Source organism: Numenius arquata, chromosome 12 (genome assembly GCF_964106895.1).
Source record: "Numenius arquata chromosome 12, bNumArq3.hap1.1, whole genome shotgun sequence".
Taxonomy (NCBI): Eukaryota; Metazoa; Chordata; class Aves; order Charadriiformes; family Scolopacidae; genus Numenius; species Numenius arquata.
In genome coordinates, this window is record NC_133587.1 from 4,205,178 (window position 1) to 4,222,766 (window position 17,589).

The following is a 17,589-nucleotide window of genomic DNA, read 5'->3' on the forward strand; positions in this document are numbered from 1 at the left end:
CTCTCCAGCGCTCACGTTTCACCAGCCATAAAAGTGTCTGGAGGAGGAAAGGGAGCGACGGCGTGTCGGGCCAGAAGAGGAGGGAGTGGTGTCTGTCCCTTCTGCCGCCCCAGACCCTGTCCCACAGCCCGGGGCAGGCGGCTGCTGGTTCCCCTTGCGGTGGCCCGGCCCCTGCCTCCCCCTTCGCCTGCCCTGTGTGGCTGGAGAGGTGCCCAAAACGGATCAAAGAGCCACCGAGAGAAAAACGAGCTGGCAGCAATTCCCCAGCCTGCAAGCGGGCGGTGGGGTGTCCGTCCCACAGGGCTGCCAGACAAGGCACAGGGACCGTGGACCATTTTGTGGGGACCCAGAAGGGTGGGGGCACGGCAGCCGTTTGGGGATCAGAGCCAAGCTCTCCCCTCTCTGCTCCAGCTCGGGCTCAGGCAGCTCGAAGGCTCCTGCAGCCCCGTTTCAAGGCTCAGCACAGCGTTTGCTCGCTGACCCATGCGGTGGGACCCCCCCTTCTGCCCAGACCCCAAAGATGGCCATAACCATGACGGCTTTGGCCGGGGGTGGGAGCAGACCATGCTGAGCCCTTCATCCCCAGGAAGGATGCTCATCACCACGCTCCCTCTTTTCTTTTCCTCCTGCATCCCGAATGCCCCAAGCCACTGGTAACCCCAGTGCTGCCACACAGGAGCTTGCCAGGGGCTTTGATGCTCAGCGGGTCTGGTGTCCCCCGCGGAAGCCCCCCAGGCTTCCCGTCCATCCCGGTGCCAGCTGGCCCTGCCGTGGGATTAGGCGGGAGCAAGCAGGGAAAGCATCAAGCATCTCTCCGGATCAAACGCCCACCGGGCAGCAGGGAGGGGGTATAATTCACACACCCCCCCTCACCATGCAAGGCCAGCTGGGGGCTGCCCCAGTGCCGGAGCTGGGACGAGCGTGCAGCCACCATTTATTGGCAGCGGGAGGGAGGCAATCAGGGGGAATCAGTCAGGTGTGGACGAGGTATGAGGGGAGGCAGGGATGGAGCTGCACTCGTGACAGCCAGTGCTGCCGAGCGCTCGCACTCATCCCTCCTCCCGCCGAGATGCAGCAGGGCCGGCCATCCCTCTGCTGCGTCTCCACCATCCGCAGCTCACAGGGTGCACCCGAGCCAGGTGAGGGGGGCTGCAGGGCACAGTTGGGGGGGGCTATGGGGCCAGCAGGGTCGGGGGGAGGTGCTGCATGTACATCCCTGGCTGGCGGGCACAACCTCCAGCTCGGCAGAAAGGGAAGCGGAGGGGATGGAGGGCGGCTGGGTGCTCGCGGCGTTGCTGTGGCTGCTCCTGTGCAGGGCTCGGGAAGGAGAAGAGAGTCCGTGTCGGAGGCCACCCCCGTGTCCCTGCGTGGAGCCAGCCCGGGGGCTGCCACTGTCCTTTCCTTGCTCTGAAATGCATGCCCTGGCTCAGCACCCCCTACCTTCACCCATGTTTAGTGTCACCGGGTGAGGGGAAAGTTGGGACTCAAGGGCTGGGCTGGGGGAGCGGGAGGCTGTGGGGGAGCTGCCGGGGGAGCTACTGGGGGCTCTGGGGTGGCAGCTGCTTGTCCCAACAGAAGCAGTACCACAGGCGTTCCCGGCCCTGCCTTTCTTCTCGGTTTGTTTTTCCCTTCGTCTTTCCTCCCTCTCTCCCATCTGCTCTCCCTCCTCTGCCCTCCGGCCGTGTTTGCCGAGGGAGCGTAGATGTCCAAGTCCTGCTGCTGGCGGCAGATGCTCTATAGTTCCCTATGAGTATAGGTCCTGATGTTGGCCAGACCCCTACTCCCCTCCACTCCCCCCCTGAGCCTTTCTGCAGCAAGTCCTGAGGAAGCCCCGGCACAGCCGAAGGACACGGCTCTGGCACCAGCCCCTCCGGACCTGCCAGGTCCTTGTCTGCCCCCAGTGCCTGGCGGGATGGCTGGTTTTCAGCTCAGGGGTAGCCCAGCACGGCCGTGACAGGGCTGGGTGCTCAGCATGTCGGGGACAGGACAGCCAGGAGCATCTCAGGCATCCTTGATTGGAGGGAGCACAACCCACCGTGGTCCTCACTCACCGGGTCTGGGGTGTCTGAGGCTGTAGAAAGCCATCAGAGATATCTCCATCACCTGAGAGAGGTGCAGAGACCACCCCATGCCTCTGCTGGACACTGACCCTCTCTGTGGATGTCCCTTCAGCTCATTTTCCATAAATTCCCTCGCATCCCCAGCTGCCGGTCAGGTCCTCTGCCTCAGTTTCCCTGTGGCAATGTTTGTCGCTGGGTGTGTTTAAGGAGCCAGGCAGTGTGATGTGGTCTGGATAACCCAGGACACACAGACTCATCAACAGATGTTTCCTGCTCCATCTTAACTTCTTTTGGCTGGTTTGTCTCCTCTTGCATGAAGGGGTGCTCGAGAGACCTCTTTGAAACCTCTTCCCTCTTAAAACCCACTAATTATGAAAATGAGCTGCTGTGGGTTTTCTCCAGCCCTTCCGCTCTCCCAGAGTGGGTTGCCCTCGGATGGGGATCTCCTTCGGGTGCTGCTCTGCTCTCGGTGGTTTCACGACTTGCCCGGCTTGCTGTGGTGGGAGCAGGTGAGCTGGGGGATGCTCTGGTCTTTGCTCCTGCGGATCAGCGCTGCTTATGTCAAGCCAGCTGGCTTTTATCCGGAACAGACGAGCGCATGAGCCCCTAATACCCACTCCTCCTCCTCCTCCTCCCACCGCAGCTGGGTCCCTCCAGCCCGCCCCTCCAAAGGAAAGCTTTGCATCCTCACTGCAACCCGAATACCCCCAGCTTATTAAAACACAGGGGGTGAGGGGGAAAAAACACTCATTGTGGGTAAATGGCTCTTCGTGGGCCATCACAGATGGGCTGGCACGTGTTTGGCCATCACTTGGGTGTGCAGGTTTCCGTGCCTGTGAGGCAATCCCCAAGCAACCACGGTCTGTGCTGGGGGGACACCAACCTGCGTCCCCTTCTCCATCGGGTGGGATTTATCTGCTCCCCATCCCTCAGTGGTGGCAGTTGAATGCCAGCCTGGTCCATGGAAAGTGGCTCTTCCCCTTTGCCCCCTCCTGGTGTCTTGCCCGGCAGAGTGGCGGTGCCGAGCGGGAGGTGATAACGGAGCCACGCAGAGCAGCTGTGGGTCCCCGCGTCTGCTCGGTGGGCGGGTGTCAAAACAAGCATCGCTCGCGATGGGTTTGTGTGGGCAAACATCTCCTCGGCGCCTGCCGGCTCCCGGCGCCAGCCGGCGCATCCGTGGGCTGATGGGTTTTCTCCCTGGCAATGGGAAGGGAAGGTGGGAAGGGGGGAGATTTCAGTGGCGGGAGGGGGAAGGAGGAGGAGGGTACAGCCAAGCTGGGTGGGTGCCTTTGGTGTAGAAGAGATATTTTGGGGTGCCCAAGCGCAGGGTGACCGTCTCTCACCCCCCCTTCCCTCCACAGCCACCGCCGCTCACTTCAGCTTCTGCCGCAGCCTCCTGGAGCACACGGTCTCGGCCGAGAACCTCAGCTACCGCCTGCAGAGAAACCCTGGCAGCAGCCTCACCTGGCACGACGGCCGGAGCCAGCGGACCGACGGCGGCCGGACGGTCAAGCTCCTGCGGCAGCCGGGCACCGAGGGCTCACAGGTACCCGTCGGGCTCCTCCGCACCCCCCCAGGGCTGCTCAGGGGAACGCAGCTCCTCCTGTGTCCCCCCATCCCATCAATTTCCCGCAGGAGCATCTCCCCTTTCTCTGCAGGATCAAGCCTTCAGACCCCGCTTTGCTGAAAGCCCTTGTGATTATTGGGCATTTAGTGATAGTGTTATATATAAATATAACAATGTAGTTATTATCATCAGGCTGGGGGTTGTGCTGGGGTGAGCTCTGTGTCTCACCTCCCCTCCACACCTGGAGCTGGGAATTTAATACAATTTTGCAGTAAACGTGCCAGAACCAAATTCCTTTGTAATGCCTTAAAATCCCTGAGCGCTTGGATATGTCTCTTAGCCAGGTCTGAGCCACTGACCTCCTAAAATTCTGAACTTTATTGCATTAACAAGGCTGTGAGCTGCAGGTTTCCAGCCATTTGCCTGCTGCACGGCCTCTGCAGGGCTGTGGGAAGGAGCATCTTCCCAGTGAGCGGCTCCTGGTGCTTCCTAGTCCCTTCCTACCACCCTGGGAGCAGCGATCAGAGGCAGCACATCCACCTTGCTGGAAAGAAAATGGGGAAAATCGAACTGCCCGGCTTCCAGACTCCTACGTGGTGATGCTTTTGCATCTTGAGGGACTGGCTGGTCCCTGCAGGGCTGGGTACAGTCCCACCATCACACTGGGATGCTCACAGGAGCGGCAGCCCCTCGGGTCCCTTTGTCCTGGCAGTGCTGTACCTTTCATCCCCATCACCCCTCCAGGCACCCCGGTGGCCCCTTCCCTCTCGTACCTCTGTGAAAAGCACGGGGACATGGGGACAGTGCTGCCTGCACAGCGCTGCCTGCTCGGGGACGTGCCAGCCACTCTGCGGGTGCCACCTGCGTTCATCATGGCTCTCCCTCATCTGCCTCTACGTGTCTCCCGGGGGGATTTGGGGAAGGGAGAAAGGTTTTTCATTTTGCTGTAAGCAAGGAAAAATGCCCGAGAGAAGGGAGGTGACGTGAGTTGCTCCCTGCAGCTCCCAGGGGATGGCTCCCACCGCCTGGCTCCCCCCAAGCCACCTCCTGCCTCCCCGCGGGAGCAGCCTCCGAGCCCCCCCCCCCTCCTGCTCCCCTCAACACCGGCCCTCGATATTCACGGCTGAGAGTTTATCAGAGAGACAGCGCAGCTCAAGCGGCTGGAAAACAAGCCAGTGACTCATTACACCTCCCCTTCCCACCACGGGGACCGCAGGAGATCACTCGGGGACCCACTGGGGGTGGGGGGGGGGGCTTCACCAGCTGGGGGGGGTTGATGTACCCCGAGTCGGCAGCGCAGGGTTTAGGGATGCTGAGATGGGTCTGGGGCTGCGTGTGATGGGAGAAGCGCTTGCAGACGTGAGCGTGCCCAGGGAAATTGCAGGTTGTTTGTCACCTCTTCCCCTGTGCCTCGGAGGGTTAGTTGGATAATAGCTGCGGGAAGCTCGCAGGAAGCTCGCCATGATTTTCCCCCAGCCCTCCGCTACTCATCATCGCTCGTTAGTGAATCCAGAGCAAATCGCCGCCTCCTCCCCATGGCACGCTCTCCGGCGCGCTCAGCCGAGTGTGAAGGAGCCGAGCGGCCGGCGCGGGCTGGGGATGCTCCTGCTGGCAGATGGCTCCCGGGATGGGCCCCGGGGTGAGGGGGGTGGGGGGGCAGGCAGCTGCTGGGGGATCCCCCAAAGGTGAGGGTTTGATTGGGAAAGCAAATCATGCACGTTGCCCATCGCATTGTCCATCTGCTTTGGAGATGGACTTCTTGGTTATTAATTTACAACCTCCCAGCTTTGCCTTCTTCCCTCTCTCTGGAATGTCCCCTTGCTGTCACCGGTGAGTCCTCCTTGAGGCAAGATCCCTTTCCAAGCCCAAATGTTCCCCCCGGGTGCAACAGCAGCCCCTGCCAGGCTGGTCGGACTCCATGGGGTGAGCGATGCCCGGTTCAGGGCTGGGGGAGACACCCCAGACCTCGCTGCCCTCCGCTGCCTCCTCTCTGGCATCTCTCGGGGATGTGTCATTAGTTTCAGTAACTGCGGGATGTCTGAAGTCCCTGTTACACTAATTATCTCTGCTCCTCTATTAGGCATGCTTAATTAGCCAATGTTTGCACATGGAGGTCGATGTTGGCATACTGCGGTCCAGGCGCTGTCGACCTTTCCCGTTCCGGCACATTCCCATATCGGATGCTGCCTCTGCCGTGTCCCTGCCGTGTCCTGGGTGAGGACCATGCCAGCAGGGACCCTGGCAATCCAGTCCCCTCATGTTGCAGGCAGCAGGGACCCCTTTTCCATCCCCACCTGCCCACAGTCCAGCCCAGGACAGTCCCGGCAGCTCGGGCGCAGGGAGCTGCTTTGGAGGAGCGATGTTTGATGCTGCTTGAGGATGAAGTCTCGGCATCACCAGCAGCAGAGAGCTCACCGCTCTCCCCCGAGTGCTAAAACCAGGAAAAGGTGGATTTCTGCATCCCCCAGCCCCATTTCCCAGCCAGCCTTGAGGATCATCCCCCCGGGAGAATCAGGCTCATCCCCACGCGCTCTTACGGCTCAAAGCATTTGATTTGCCCCACGACGAGATAAATCCAGGCTGCAACAACCTCGTGAGGCTGGAATCGCTGTGATGTGGGCAAGGAAATGGAGCTACCGGCTGGCTCGGGGAGGGACCAGGCACTCCAGCAGGCAGCTGGAGGGATGGGGGGAGGGAGGGATGCTTTCGGACAAATCCCATCTCCCTGTGGGCACTGCTTCTCCCTGCCAAAGCCAGGGCAGTTCGGGCAAGGGGGCAAGGGTGGGTGGCAGGGGTATCCGGGAGGTGGAGGGTGACCAGGGCATGCCGTGGCACTGAAGACTGTGATCCCAGTTTATCCCGGGTGTCTCCAGGCATGGCAGCACCCTAAAAAAGAACTGTGGGGTTCGGAGGTGGCTTTAGATGCCTGTGAGGCTGCAGGACCTCGTCGTGGCCGGTCAGCTCAGGGTTGAAGGACGTTTAGCAGGAGAGAAAGGGAGAGTCCCTCCTGCTCCAGGGCACCAGCTGGCTGCTGGCTGCTTCCCTGGGGACTTCTGATGGGGATGGCTTTGCACCAGTACCCGGCTGCCTCCCAGTACCTCGCTGGCTCCATCCCCACTGAGAGCTGCCAGTAAGGACCCTTCTTTGCCTGGTGAAGGGAGGACGCTGGGGAACCCCAGGACATCTCCCGAGCCCATGTGGTGCTCTGCTGGGCTGGGAGATGAGTAGGGGAAGGGGGCTGGGGGTCTTGCCTGCAGTAGGAGGGTCGGGGAGCTCCTGGGTGTGGGGTCTATGTAGGGCAGGACCCACACCTCGGCCTCCCATGCTCACTCCCCCCACCTCCCTCACCGTTTCCTCTGATGCTGCTATTTCAGAGTGAGCCCAGAGACCCCAGAGGGTGCAAAGCCAAAATCTGCCACCATCGACGTAGACTCATGCCACTGGCCAGCATCTCCCCTGTCCCCGTGAGCTGACCTCCCAGCCAAGGCATTTTCCCCCTCCCAGGGCCGAATCCTGCTAACCTCTTCTCCTCCCACTCCCTGCAGGGCCGTGGCTGCGACCACTATGGCATCTACCACACCAGCCCCACGCTGGGCAGCCTCGCCAAGCCGGTGGTGCTCTGGACCCAGCAGGATGTGTGCAAATGGCTGAAGAAGCACTGCCCACACAACTATCTCATCTACGTCGAGGCGTTCGCCCACCACGCCATCACAGGTACGGTAGACACCCCCACTTAATCACCAGTACTAATTGCCATTAGCACGTGCTCCTGAGACATAGCTGTTTGGAGGTTCGTGGTTGGGAAGACAGATGTACCCCCCATTTCTGTCCCCTCTCCCCATGGAGATGCAGCTGGAGTGACAGCCGCCCCATGGCACTAGGCACAGGGACACCCACCCAGGCTGGGCAGGAGGCATTCGCCACCGGGGTGAGCTCCAGGACAGGCTGGAGGTTGTTTAAAATGAGCATAAATTGCCCAGGGGAGATTGTGGTTTAAAAGATGGGGAACAGTCCTCTTCTCGCCTAGATTAATATAATAAGAATATTTTTATAGTTTTTTTTAAATACTGGAAATTTTTGCAGAAGAGGAGTCCAGCTGGAGTCCAAATTTGCCCAGCTGGAGTCCAAATTGCAAATGTCTTCCTCTAGGACCTCCAGGCAAGTCCTCAGAGGAGGATAACCTCTGGGATCTGCTCCCTCCCCTCTTGGCGACTCTGGCTTTGACCCCTACGTGTGAGCATCGTCTCAGTCCGACCGTGACATGTGCGTGGCCAGGCAGAGCTCTGCCAGGGCCAGAAGAAAGCAGCGGGGAAGGGAGAGCTGGAGATGCCTGGGAGGGATGCAAAGCCTAATGCAAGAGCTCAGCCAGCCCTTGCGCGGGAAACAAAGGCAGCGTTAGCAAATGTACGCTGGGAAACAAGGACAAAAGCTGGTTGTAAATCCCTCATTTAATAGCCCCCGGACTGGAGGAGAGTGGCTCACCGGGGACGGTGGCGGCAATGCTAATGCGTTTTGATGGGTACCCCCATTCCCCCGGGACGGCCAGCCCGCGCGGGGACCCTGCGCTCGGAAAGACATCTCCTGATGCGGGAGGTGGAGCGGAGAAGAGGAAAGCTTCTGCCGGCGGGGATGGGTTACGTGACAGCCAGTACCTGTCCCGAGGCTGGGGGCATCCAGCTGCCACCCACCGCTCTCCAAAAGTGGGACCACATGAGAGCCTCCTCCATCCCTGTGGGCCCAGGTGGTGAAAGAGCATTTTAGGCTTTCTCCCCTTTCCCACTCTGTGTCCCCACGTGAAGATGAGCTCCCGTGTGAGTTGCGCTTTTGGGGTGCCCCCCCCGCACGCGGTGCTGCCGGCCGGGCGCTGAGCGATGCCGTGTTCTGCAGGTCGGGCGCTGCTGCGGTTGAACGGGGAGAAGCTGCAGCGCATGGGCATCGCTCACGAGGCGCAGCGGCAGGAGGTCCTACAGCAGGTCCTGCAGCTCCAGGTGCGCGAAGAGGTCCGAAACCTGCAGCTGCTCAGCCAAGGTAGGGCCGGCGGGAAGCCGAGAGGGGAGAAGAGGCCACGAAGCCCAACCCCAGGGAGGTTGTCCCCCTCCTGCACCATCCGGATGAGGAGAGCAGTGCCTGGGTGGCTGCCAAAGCTGGAGGCACCCACCTGTGTGTCACTGGTGAAAACACAGCCCACCCTGTGGCTGGGGTGGGATGTGGAGCACAGGCTGGGGTGCGGAGAGGGGTGCACGGGTTGGGGCGCACAGGGCTGCGGTGGATAAGGACATGCTGTGGTTGGTGCACAGGGCTGGGGCTGCGGTGCACGGGTTGTGGTGCACAGGGCTGGGGTGCACAGGGATGGGCTGTGGTGCACAGGTTATAGTGCACTGGGATGGGTTGTGGTGCGCAGGGGTGAGTTGTGACGCACTGGTCGTGGTGCACAGGGATGGGCTGTGGTCCACAGGTTATAGTGCACTGGGATGGGTTGTGGTGCACAGAGATGGGCTGTGGTGAACTGTTTGTGATGCATGGGATGGGTCATGATGCACTGGTTGTGGTGCACAGGGACGGGCTGCGGTGCGCAGGTTATAGTGCACAGGGATGGACCCTGGTGCACAGGTTTTGGTGCGCAGGGACAGATTTTGGTGCACAGGGCTGGGGTGCATGGGGACAGCTGTGGTGCACAGAGATGGACTGCAGTGCACAGGGACAGGCTGTGGTGCACAGAGATGGACTGCAGTGCACAGGGACAGGCTGTGGTGCACAGGTTATAGTGCACTGGCATGGCCTGTGGTGCACAGTTTGCAGTGATGGGGATGAGTCCTGATGCCCTGGCTGTGGTGCACAGGGACAGGCTGTAGTGCACAGGTTATAGTGCACAGGGCTGAGCTGTGGTGCGCAGGGACAGGTTCTGGTGCACAGGGACAGGTTCTGGTGCCCAGGGCTGTGGTGCACAGGTTATAGAGCACAGGGCTGAGCTGTGGTGCACAGATTATAGTGCACAGGGATGGGCTGTGGTGCACAACCCAAAATCCATGAGTGGCATTTTGCATGGAAAGGATGGGATTCTCTGGGGCTGGCAGTGGGTGAGCTGGAAGGTGCCACCCTGCAGGCTGTTTATTCCTTCCTCTCCCGCCTTGTTCCAGCTTCTTTTGGAAATGTCTCCTAGCTGATCCGTCTGTTTGGCAGATTGTACCAACACTGTGAACCGAGCACCTCTGGGATGGGCTGTGCACCGCCGATACGAGACCTGAACCGCACGCTCGGAATGTGAAGAGACAGCTTCCCAGCCACTCCGGGGCTTCTCTCCTTCTTTTTCTTTCTCTCTTTCTTTTTTTTTTTTTTTTTTTTTTTTTTTTTTATGAATACATTTCTGTGCAGAGATGGGAGGTTTCCTCCCGCAGACGTGGCTTTTGGCTGGAGGAAAATTAGCAAAGCAGCCGCTGGGACAGACGAACTTTTACCCACCTGAGCCTGAGGGTTCAGAGGGAAAGAGATGGGAAAAAGGAGTCAGCGACAGGCAGAGCTCAGCGTTGCAGACAAACGGAGCGCGGTTATTCCCGAGCCGGCTCAGAGCCACGCACAGGACGGTGAAGCCTTATGCACATGGGCGACATCCCAGCACCCGGAGGCTCGTGTCCATACCTCGGAGCTTATTTAGGGAGCTTTAGTTTTCTCTTCAGACTGGGCTGTCTTCCAGCATCCTAGGACGTAACGTTGTCAGTAGCAAATAAGACGACCCGACCAGCCAAAAGAAAAAAAAATATTAAAAGCGGGGCCGAGCCACCAGCGCCCGGCTCCACTCGGTGAGTTAAAAAGGGAGCTGAGTCATCGGAGCTGGAAAATCCAGGAGGAAAGGCAGGGTGGACGCGCCGGGAGGGTGCCGTTGCCTGGAGGAAGCTGTGCCAGGAGCTCGTCCTTCATCCGTCCTCGTTTGCTGGCAGACGGGGGAGCCGATGCGGGGGCTGGGTGGGAGCAGCCAGGGATGCCCGGGGTGAGGCTGGGGATTCTTGGGTGCCGGGTCCTCACTGGCCCCAGAGCCCTGTTGTGCACCCTCCTGTGCTGTCTGTGCTCCCACCAGCTCTTTGCAGAGCTCTCTCCTCCTCCGGGAATTCACAAATGCTCATCCCCACCTCCTGCCCAGGGGCTGGCGATGGTCCCACCGAACCCGGGCACCATCCTGATGACCCAGCTCATCATTAAGGTGAAGCAGCATTTACTGTTACACCCACACACACACGCAACCCCCCCCCCCTCCGTCCAGAGCTACAGTCTGCTCATGTGGGCAGGTAAGAAATAACCGAGGATTTAGGGGCAGGGTGGATGCTGTCACCTCCCCACGTTCCTCCACCGGTGACAAGGGCAGGGCTGCGGGGCCAAGGGGGCTCCTGAAACAGCAGCACCCCAAAGCCCCCGAGGCATCGGAGACGGCAGGGATGCAGAAACAGATCAGGGTGGCCCCCCCAGCCGGGTGCCCACCCACCACCCGCCTGCTCTTCTGCTGGTAATAAAATACGAGACTGTTATTTTAACTTGCTGCTCTTCTGACTCTTCCTGCTCCTGAACCTGCACCGTGGGTTTGGTCCCTCCAGCCCTTCCCGGGGACGCTCAGGAGATGTCTACAGCCCTAAATCCCCTGGGACAAGCACCTCCGCGGGAGACAGGGGACGCAATGGATGCCCCTGTGGGAATAAGCCTCAGCTTAAGGGTTTTTCCAGTATTTAAATTCACCTCCATCTCCCCAGAACTGCTGGTAGTTAAGAAGCTGATAATCTTTGCCAGCAGGTGGCTGGAGAGGGGCAGTGAGGGGGATTCGGGGGGATTTGGCGTCATGGTTACCACTCCAGCACAGATAACGACTCATGGCAACCAGCAGCGGAGCCTGGGGCTGATGCAGGACAACACCAGCCCAACATCATCCCCGTCCCATCACGGTGACACTGCTCCTCAGTGAAGGAGATGGGAGATTTCCACAGGGGTGGGAGCAAAGTTGAGCTGAAAACGAGTTGTTTGCCCATGGCTAGCAAAAATTGTGATTGCACCCAAAGGATTTTTGTCTACCCCATGAAATCCCCATGGAAAGCTGTCCCCAGAGCCCTCTAGGTGGTTTTGAGGTGTCGGCAGGGCAGGAAGAGATGTAATGCCCCAGGGATATGCCTCCAGGATTTGGAGGGCAGGAACCCCCCAGGGCTTGGACCCCCAAGTGCCAACAGAGGCTGGACAGGGGGTGTCAACCAGTGCCTGGGTCGGGGCTTGGGAAGGACGTGGTGGGGATGCAGGGTGGGATGCAGGGTGCACGGAGCATCCTCGGGCTCCAGCGGCCGTGCTGCGTCCTTGGGAGGGATTGTACAAGGCCCAGGTGATGGAAAGGTCTCAGAAACAAAATCTGGTTCTCAAGCCATTTTGGTTTGGGTAACTGATTCACCAAATGGTACTCAGGTCCAAGCAGGTGAATTCTCTCTCCAGCACCGGGGTGATTTCCACAACACCAGCATTGTTTAAGGAATTTATAACTCCCATTTGTCACCCTCGGAGCAGAGGTTTGGTGCTGGGTGGAAAGCAAAGCCTCCAAATTCCCCAAATCCAAACTTCCTCCGAATTTCCCAAGTCCAAATTTCTTCTGAATTTCCCAAATTCAAATTTCTTCCAAATTTCCAAAAATCCAAATGGCCTCCAACTCAGAGAAGGGAATCGCCTCGTCGGTGCCTGCAACAGAGCAACTCAGACCATGGCGGCCGCTCTCTCCCCTCTCTACGTGTGGGTCGGTTCAGCTGGACCTCACCAGCAGGTAAATCCCATTTGAGCTTTGCTGTGGTGGGGACAGAGGGTGGCTGTGACTCCTGGGCTCTGTCCGCAGGGAACCAGCTTCGGAGCTTCGCTGTGTGCAGCCCCCAGACCTTCCCCCAGGACACAGAAATCGGAATTTCCTCCTCTGCCCACACTGACCTTTTCAAAAATGCATCCAAATTGGCTCTTCTCAGCTCGCTAGAACCTCACAAATAACAAAGCTGGGGGGATGTATTGAATTTTAAGAAAAGGAAATAAAACAATGAGGAAGATAAATATCTCCCCTGCAGCAGCAGCGTTCTCAGCTGTGGGTCTACACCGACGGCCACGATGGAGCATCCCAACCAGTGCGGGATCCGGGATTACTCCTTGTTACCCCCTTAAGAGACGAGCAGAGCCCTATGCAGGATGCGGCCCCATCCCCTCCTGACGCAGCCACGTAGGACACTATTTACCCTTCAGTCCTGGATGGATCAGAGCTAAATAAACCCCAAGCAAGACAACCTGTGGACAAGAGCCGGGCTGATTCCCCCACCGTGGGTTTAGTTTCTGCCCCAGCGGTGGTGCTGGTGAAGGGGTGGTGGAGGGTGCCGGGGGGCAACAGGAGTGGTGGGGGGGGCACAGGGGGCTGTAGGGTGCCCAGGGAGCAGGCAGCATCCCCGAGAGCAGACAGCGGGTGCTGGGTGTCTGGCTGCGGGTGATGAGTATCGTTAGAGGGAGATGCTGAGCTTCTCTCCAGAGCTTCGGAGCTGCGCGGGGGAGAAATGGCTTCTCCAGGCTTTGGGCTGTGCTCACGCAGCGAGTTGGTGGTGGTTTTGCTTAAAATGCAGCTGGGGTGCAGGGACCAAAGGCAGCATCCCCCCCAGGTCCTGCCCCAAAGCCCAGCTGCCCCTTTCTCTGCTCCTGAGGGTGTGGGTGGCTTTGGGATCCCCCACGTGCCGTGTCCACCCATGCTGGGCTGTGCTCCGGCTCTCTCCAGCTCCTCATCCGCACAGAAGAAAGGAGGCACAGAGGAAATCAGACAACACCCCCCAGCGTGCTCGGCCGGAGCCCAAAGCTCAGCCCTGTTGGGGTGTCCCTCTGAGACCCACCTGGACTTGCTGAGACCTGTTAGGAGAGGGCTGGAGGAGCCGAGTGAAAAGATGTTCACGGGGCAGGTGGGAGGATGCCATCCTACCCCCTAGTCCCCTGCCCTAGCGGGGTCTCCGCCAGCTGTGCCTTCATCCCAGCGAGGGTGGTGATGGTGAGAGCGAAGCATCCTTCCAGGCTGGCTCTGGAGCAGTGTCTGGTGCCATCTTCCAAGGGGCATCCAGGGCCAGACCCTGCCCAGGGCAGCAGGGATGCATCCGGAGCAGCCCTGAGCTCGGCTTTGCCTTCGGTGGCTCCGGGCACACAGCAAAATCATAGAATCCAGGCACTGAGGAAGCACCGTCCTCCCCACAGGCTCCTGAGCCAATGGGTGCTGCACCGGGACCCCTGGGCGCTGCCGGGAGATGGGTACTAAGGCTCCCATCCGAGGGACAGCTGGGTCACTCCTCAGCTTCTGCCGAGCAAGAAAAATACCTTTTATTTGACTAGCACTTATCTGCCAGTGGTATTTCAGGCATTGCCCTAAAACAACCAGCGCCAGACAATGAAACGCAGATGAATCGGGTGCAGATCCGTGCAATATTGAAACCAGACAACAATTAAAGTAAAGAGAAAACACCAGCAGACATAAATCAGTCCCACGCAGCAGGCAGGAGGATGCAGGCAGCGACACCGGGGCGAAGGGGCAGGCAACGGCAGCTATCGGAGAGAACACGACTTTGCCGCCTCTGATTAACTTTTTCTGCTTGCGGCGATTTTTTAGCAATAAACAGGACAATGCGCTTCTGGCATCAGAAATAAAGGACGTCATCTTCTTGTCTCATAAAGGAAAAATCCGGCAATCCCTTCCCGGTGGTAGAGGCAGTTCGCAGATTCCAGCAAGGTTTTCAAGCGGGAAACAAAAAAAAGCCAATGTGGTTGCACATAGAAAATGCATGCCTAATTTGTCCGAGTAATTACTGAGCCCAGCTTGATGACAAGAGATACCTCCAGCTCTGAAACGCCGCTGATTGCATCTCTGATTCAGGAAATGGTCCCTGTTCCCCCGACATTGACATTCACGCTGGGCCGTGAGCACAGGCTGTGATTTCCCCGGCTGCGTGGGGTTCCAGGACATGATTTGCTGAGCAGGGAGGGACGGCAGCACCTGCCATCTGAATCTGAACACCAGCCCCCAGTAGATTACACGTTTGATCTAATTAGGAGCCCGTCCTCCCATCAGGTGTCCAAGGGGATTACAAACCACCTCGAATCATCGCCGTTTTGGTGCTCTCGGGCACCTCCCTGTGAAGTTTCTCGCACGGGAGACCTGTGGGCACAGCAGGCGAGGAAAAAGGAGGAACCCCAGTCGCTGGTGGCACATGCCACATGTTTCACTGAATTTCACTGAATTTTTTAGAGTTGGAAGGGACCATAAAGATCACCTAGTCCAACTCCCCTGCCGAAGCAGGATTGCCCAGAGCATGTCAGAGCATGTTACTCAGGACTGCATCCAGGCGGGTCTTGAAAATCTCCAGGGAAGGGGACTCCACACCCTCCCTGGGCAGCCTGTTCCAGGGCTCTGGCACCCTCACCGGAAAGAAGTTTCTTCTCATATTTGAGTGGAACCTCCTATGTTCCAGCTTGTGCCCGTTGCCCCTCATCCTGTCACTGGGAACCACCGAAAAGAGTCTGGCTCCCTCCTCCTTCAACCCACCCTTCAGATACTTATAAGCATTGATAAGGTCCCCCCTCAGCCTTCTCTTCTCCAGGCTAAAGAGTCCCAGCTCTCTCAGCCTTTCTTCTTTCTCAGCCTTTCTTCTTTCTCAGCCTTTCTTCCTTCTTCTTTCCCAGCTCTCTCAGCCTTTTCTTGGGGTCACACAAGCCCCGGGGAAGGAGAGCAGGGCACGGGTGGTGGGGGACACAGCAGCCTGGCAGGGCTGCACGGGTGCTGGTGTAAATCAGAGCATCCCTGGGAAGTCTGAGCTGGGGGAGATGCTGACACGTGGCAGGGACACAGCGAAACGGCTCCTCCTGGGATGCTCCGGCAGCCGCATCCCGGCACTGGCAAACCTCCGGCTGCCTTATTCTGGAGCCCTCATCCCCATCTTGGCTGCCTTGTGCCGGAGGACAAGACGGGTCTTGGGGACATGCGGGGTCTCATGGCAATCTCAGCAGAAGCCTTCTGCGCCAGAGTGTCCTCACTGCACGTCCAGGACTAATCAATCTTGATTCATTGCTAATGAACTTGAGAACAGTGTTGGGATGGATCAGGTGCCACTCAGGGTGAGATGGATAATATAATTAAGATTTCCTCAAAGGTCCAGTCTTTCTTACCTTGTTAATTAAGCTGATGTGGGGCCCTCCATGCAGAATACATAATGAGAGGCTGCCGGAGATGGAGCTGGCTACTAGCGGGAGGTGATGCTGGGAGAAACACTGACCTTAACTGCGGGGCTGGGACCATTTTGGCAACTCTTTGGGGATTTGGTTGCCCCAGAGCAGCCGAGAGCTGGTCTTTGCTGAGAAATCACCGCATCCTTTGCGCCACAAATGCATTTGGACCACACAGGACAGAGCGCGCAGGCACAGGGATGCAGGTGGAGATGGAGGGTCTCACCCCTGCCCGGGACAGACTGAGCACCGCGGCAGAGCTTATGGCTTCCCAAAGCACCTAAAGCCACGGTGTGGAGAGCAGAAAGCTGAGAGTGGCCCCACGGCCTCGAGAAGCAGCTCTCGTGCGGTGCTGGACCTGCAGCGGGAGGGAGGAGGGGATGCTGCTCCTCTCCGATGGCCCAGGCACATTTTTGGTACTTGTACTCTGGTGGTGACTTATGACAATGAATTAATGGCCTCTTAATAAGGCTGACAGTTCCCTTAATTAGAAAGTATTGAAGCAGGGATAATTACTTAATTTCTTTTTTTTTTTCCCTTATATTACTTCCTTTGCTTTTGGGTCCTCATTCTCAGCTCCCGGATGCCTGCCGGGAGCCCTCCAGCCTCCCCAGAAACGCCAGAAACGTTCCCGGGGCCAGTGAGTGGGATGCGGAGCTGGGAAGGATGGAGAGGAATGGATGCAGGTACGGCTGCAGAGCTGCCACTTTCACCGGAGCAGTGCCAGGCACCCGGGCAGGGTTGGAGCAGGTCCCTGGCTGTTCACGCCAGGCTTGGTGTCACACAGGGCAGCCCAGAAAAGGGCCAGGGGTCTGGCAGGGCTGGAGGAAGGGGGAGATGGCATCTGCAGGCTGGGAACTCCCAAGCGGTGACCCAAGGGAGGGCAGGCAGCGCAGGCAGCGAGCAGCAGGAGCCGAGCAGCCCTGCAGGGCAGCACCGACCACTTGAAGCTCAGCCCAGGGCAGGCAGAGGGGCTGAAATAAATCATTTGTCCCAAAATTGATATTATTTGGGTTGTTCCCCAGCCTGGATGCAGGAGTTGCTTTGCTGCGAAAACAAGCCCTGCAGAAACATGTTGAAATATTCACAGCGTCTCACTTGGGCCTTTTTTGGAAGGGAAAGTTTTCAGGCTTGGTTTTGACACAACATTTCCAGGCTGTGTGTTTGCACAGGCCGTTAGTGGGGGGCTCCAGTGAAAACCTTCAAACACCCAAACAAATATGAGCCACTTCACTTCCCGTCAGAGGATGCATTTTTTAAAACCAGGGGCTTTGGGGGTTTGCGTGGCTGTTTTGCAGCCACGCAGCTTTGTCACCAAGCCCACAGTCCCTCCCTCCTGTCCCGCATCCCTGCATCTCCCATTGCCCTCTACGGGGCTGCGGGTGCCCTGGGGTCCCGTCCCCCCCCAGCTCGGGGCTGGCTCCCTGCAGGAGATGCCCCCCAGGGTGATACGGCCCTGTAAATAATAATTAGCAGCCTCAGGGCTGCCGGGAGCTTCATTTCTCTCTGCAGGCAGGAGCGTTTCCTCCGTTAACCTTCCCTCTTTGCACTGCAGCCATTTTGCTTTCTCGCCATATCTAAAATTAAATCTGTTAGGATTTTCTCTCGCTCTTTTTTTTTTTTTTTTTTTTTTTCCCTTTTGCTTATATTTGCTGAGTGCATTCAAGCACAGGGAGGGGAAAAAAAAAATAATAAAAAAAAAGCCATCAGCATAATTCATGG

The 17,589-nt window shown here is 58.3% G+C and overlaps 1 protein-coding gene across 1 annotated transcript; it reads left to right on the forward strand.

The window, feature by feature from the left end:
* The first annotated feature begins 1,069 nt into the window (after nt 1-1,069).
* On the forward strand, nt 1,070-9,872 carry SAMD10 (sterile alpha motif domain containing 10). Its single transcript, XM_074157519.1, has 6 exons — nt 1,070-1,139; nt 2,205-2,210; nt 3,422-3,606; nt 7,173-7,341; nt 8,515-8,655; nt 9,808-9,872. Exons 1-6 carry the CDS (start codon nt 1,070-1,072, stop codon nt 9,870-9,872), a joined length of 636 nt encoding a protein of 211 aa, XP_074013620.1.
* Nucleotides 9,873-17,589: the final 7,717 nt, after the last annotated feature.

Coding starts and splice junctions, on each gene's coding strand:
- SAMD10 (XM_074157519.1), top strand. CDS start 1,070: ATGCAGCAGGGCCGGCCATCCCTCTGCTGCGTCTCCACCATCCGCAGC. Junction 7,342..8,514: donor CGCCCACCACGCCATCACAG/GTACGGTAGACA, acceptor CGTGTTCTGCAG/GTCGGGCGCTGCTGCGGTTG. Junction 8,656..9,807: donor CCTGCAGCTGCTCAGCCAAG/GTAGGGCCGGCG, acceptor TCTGTTTGGCAG/ATTGTACCAACACTGTGAAC.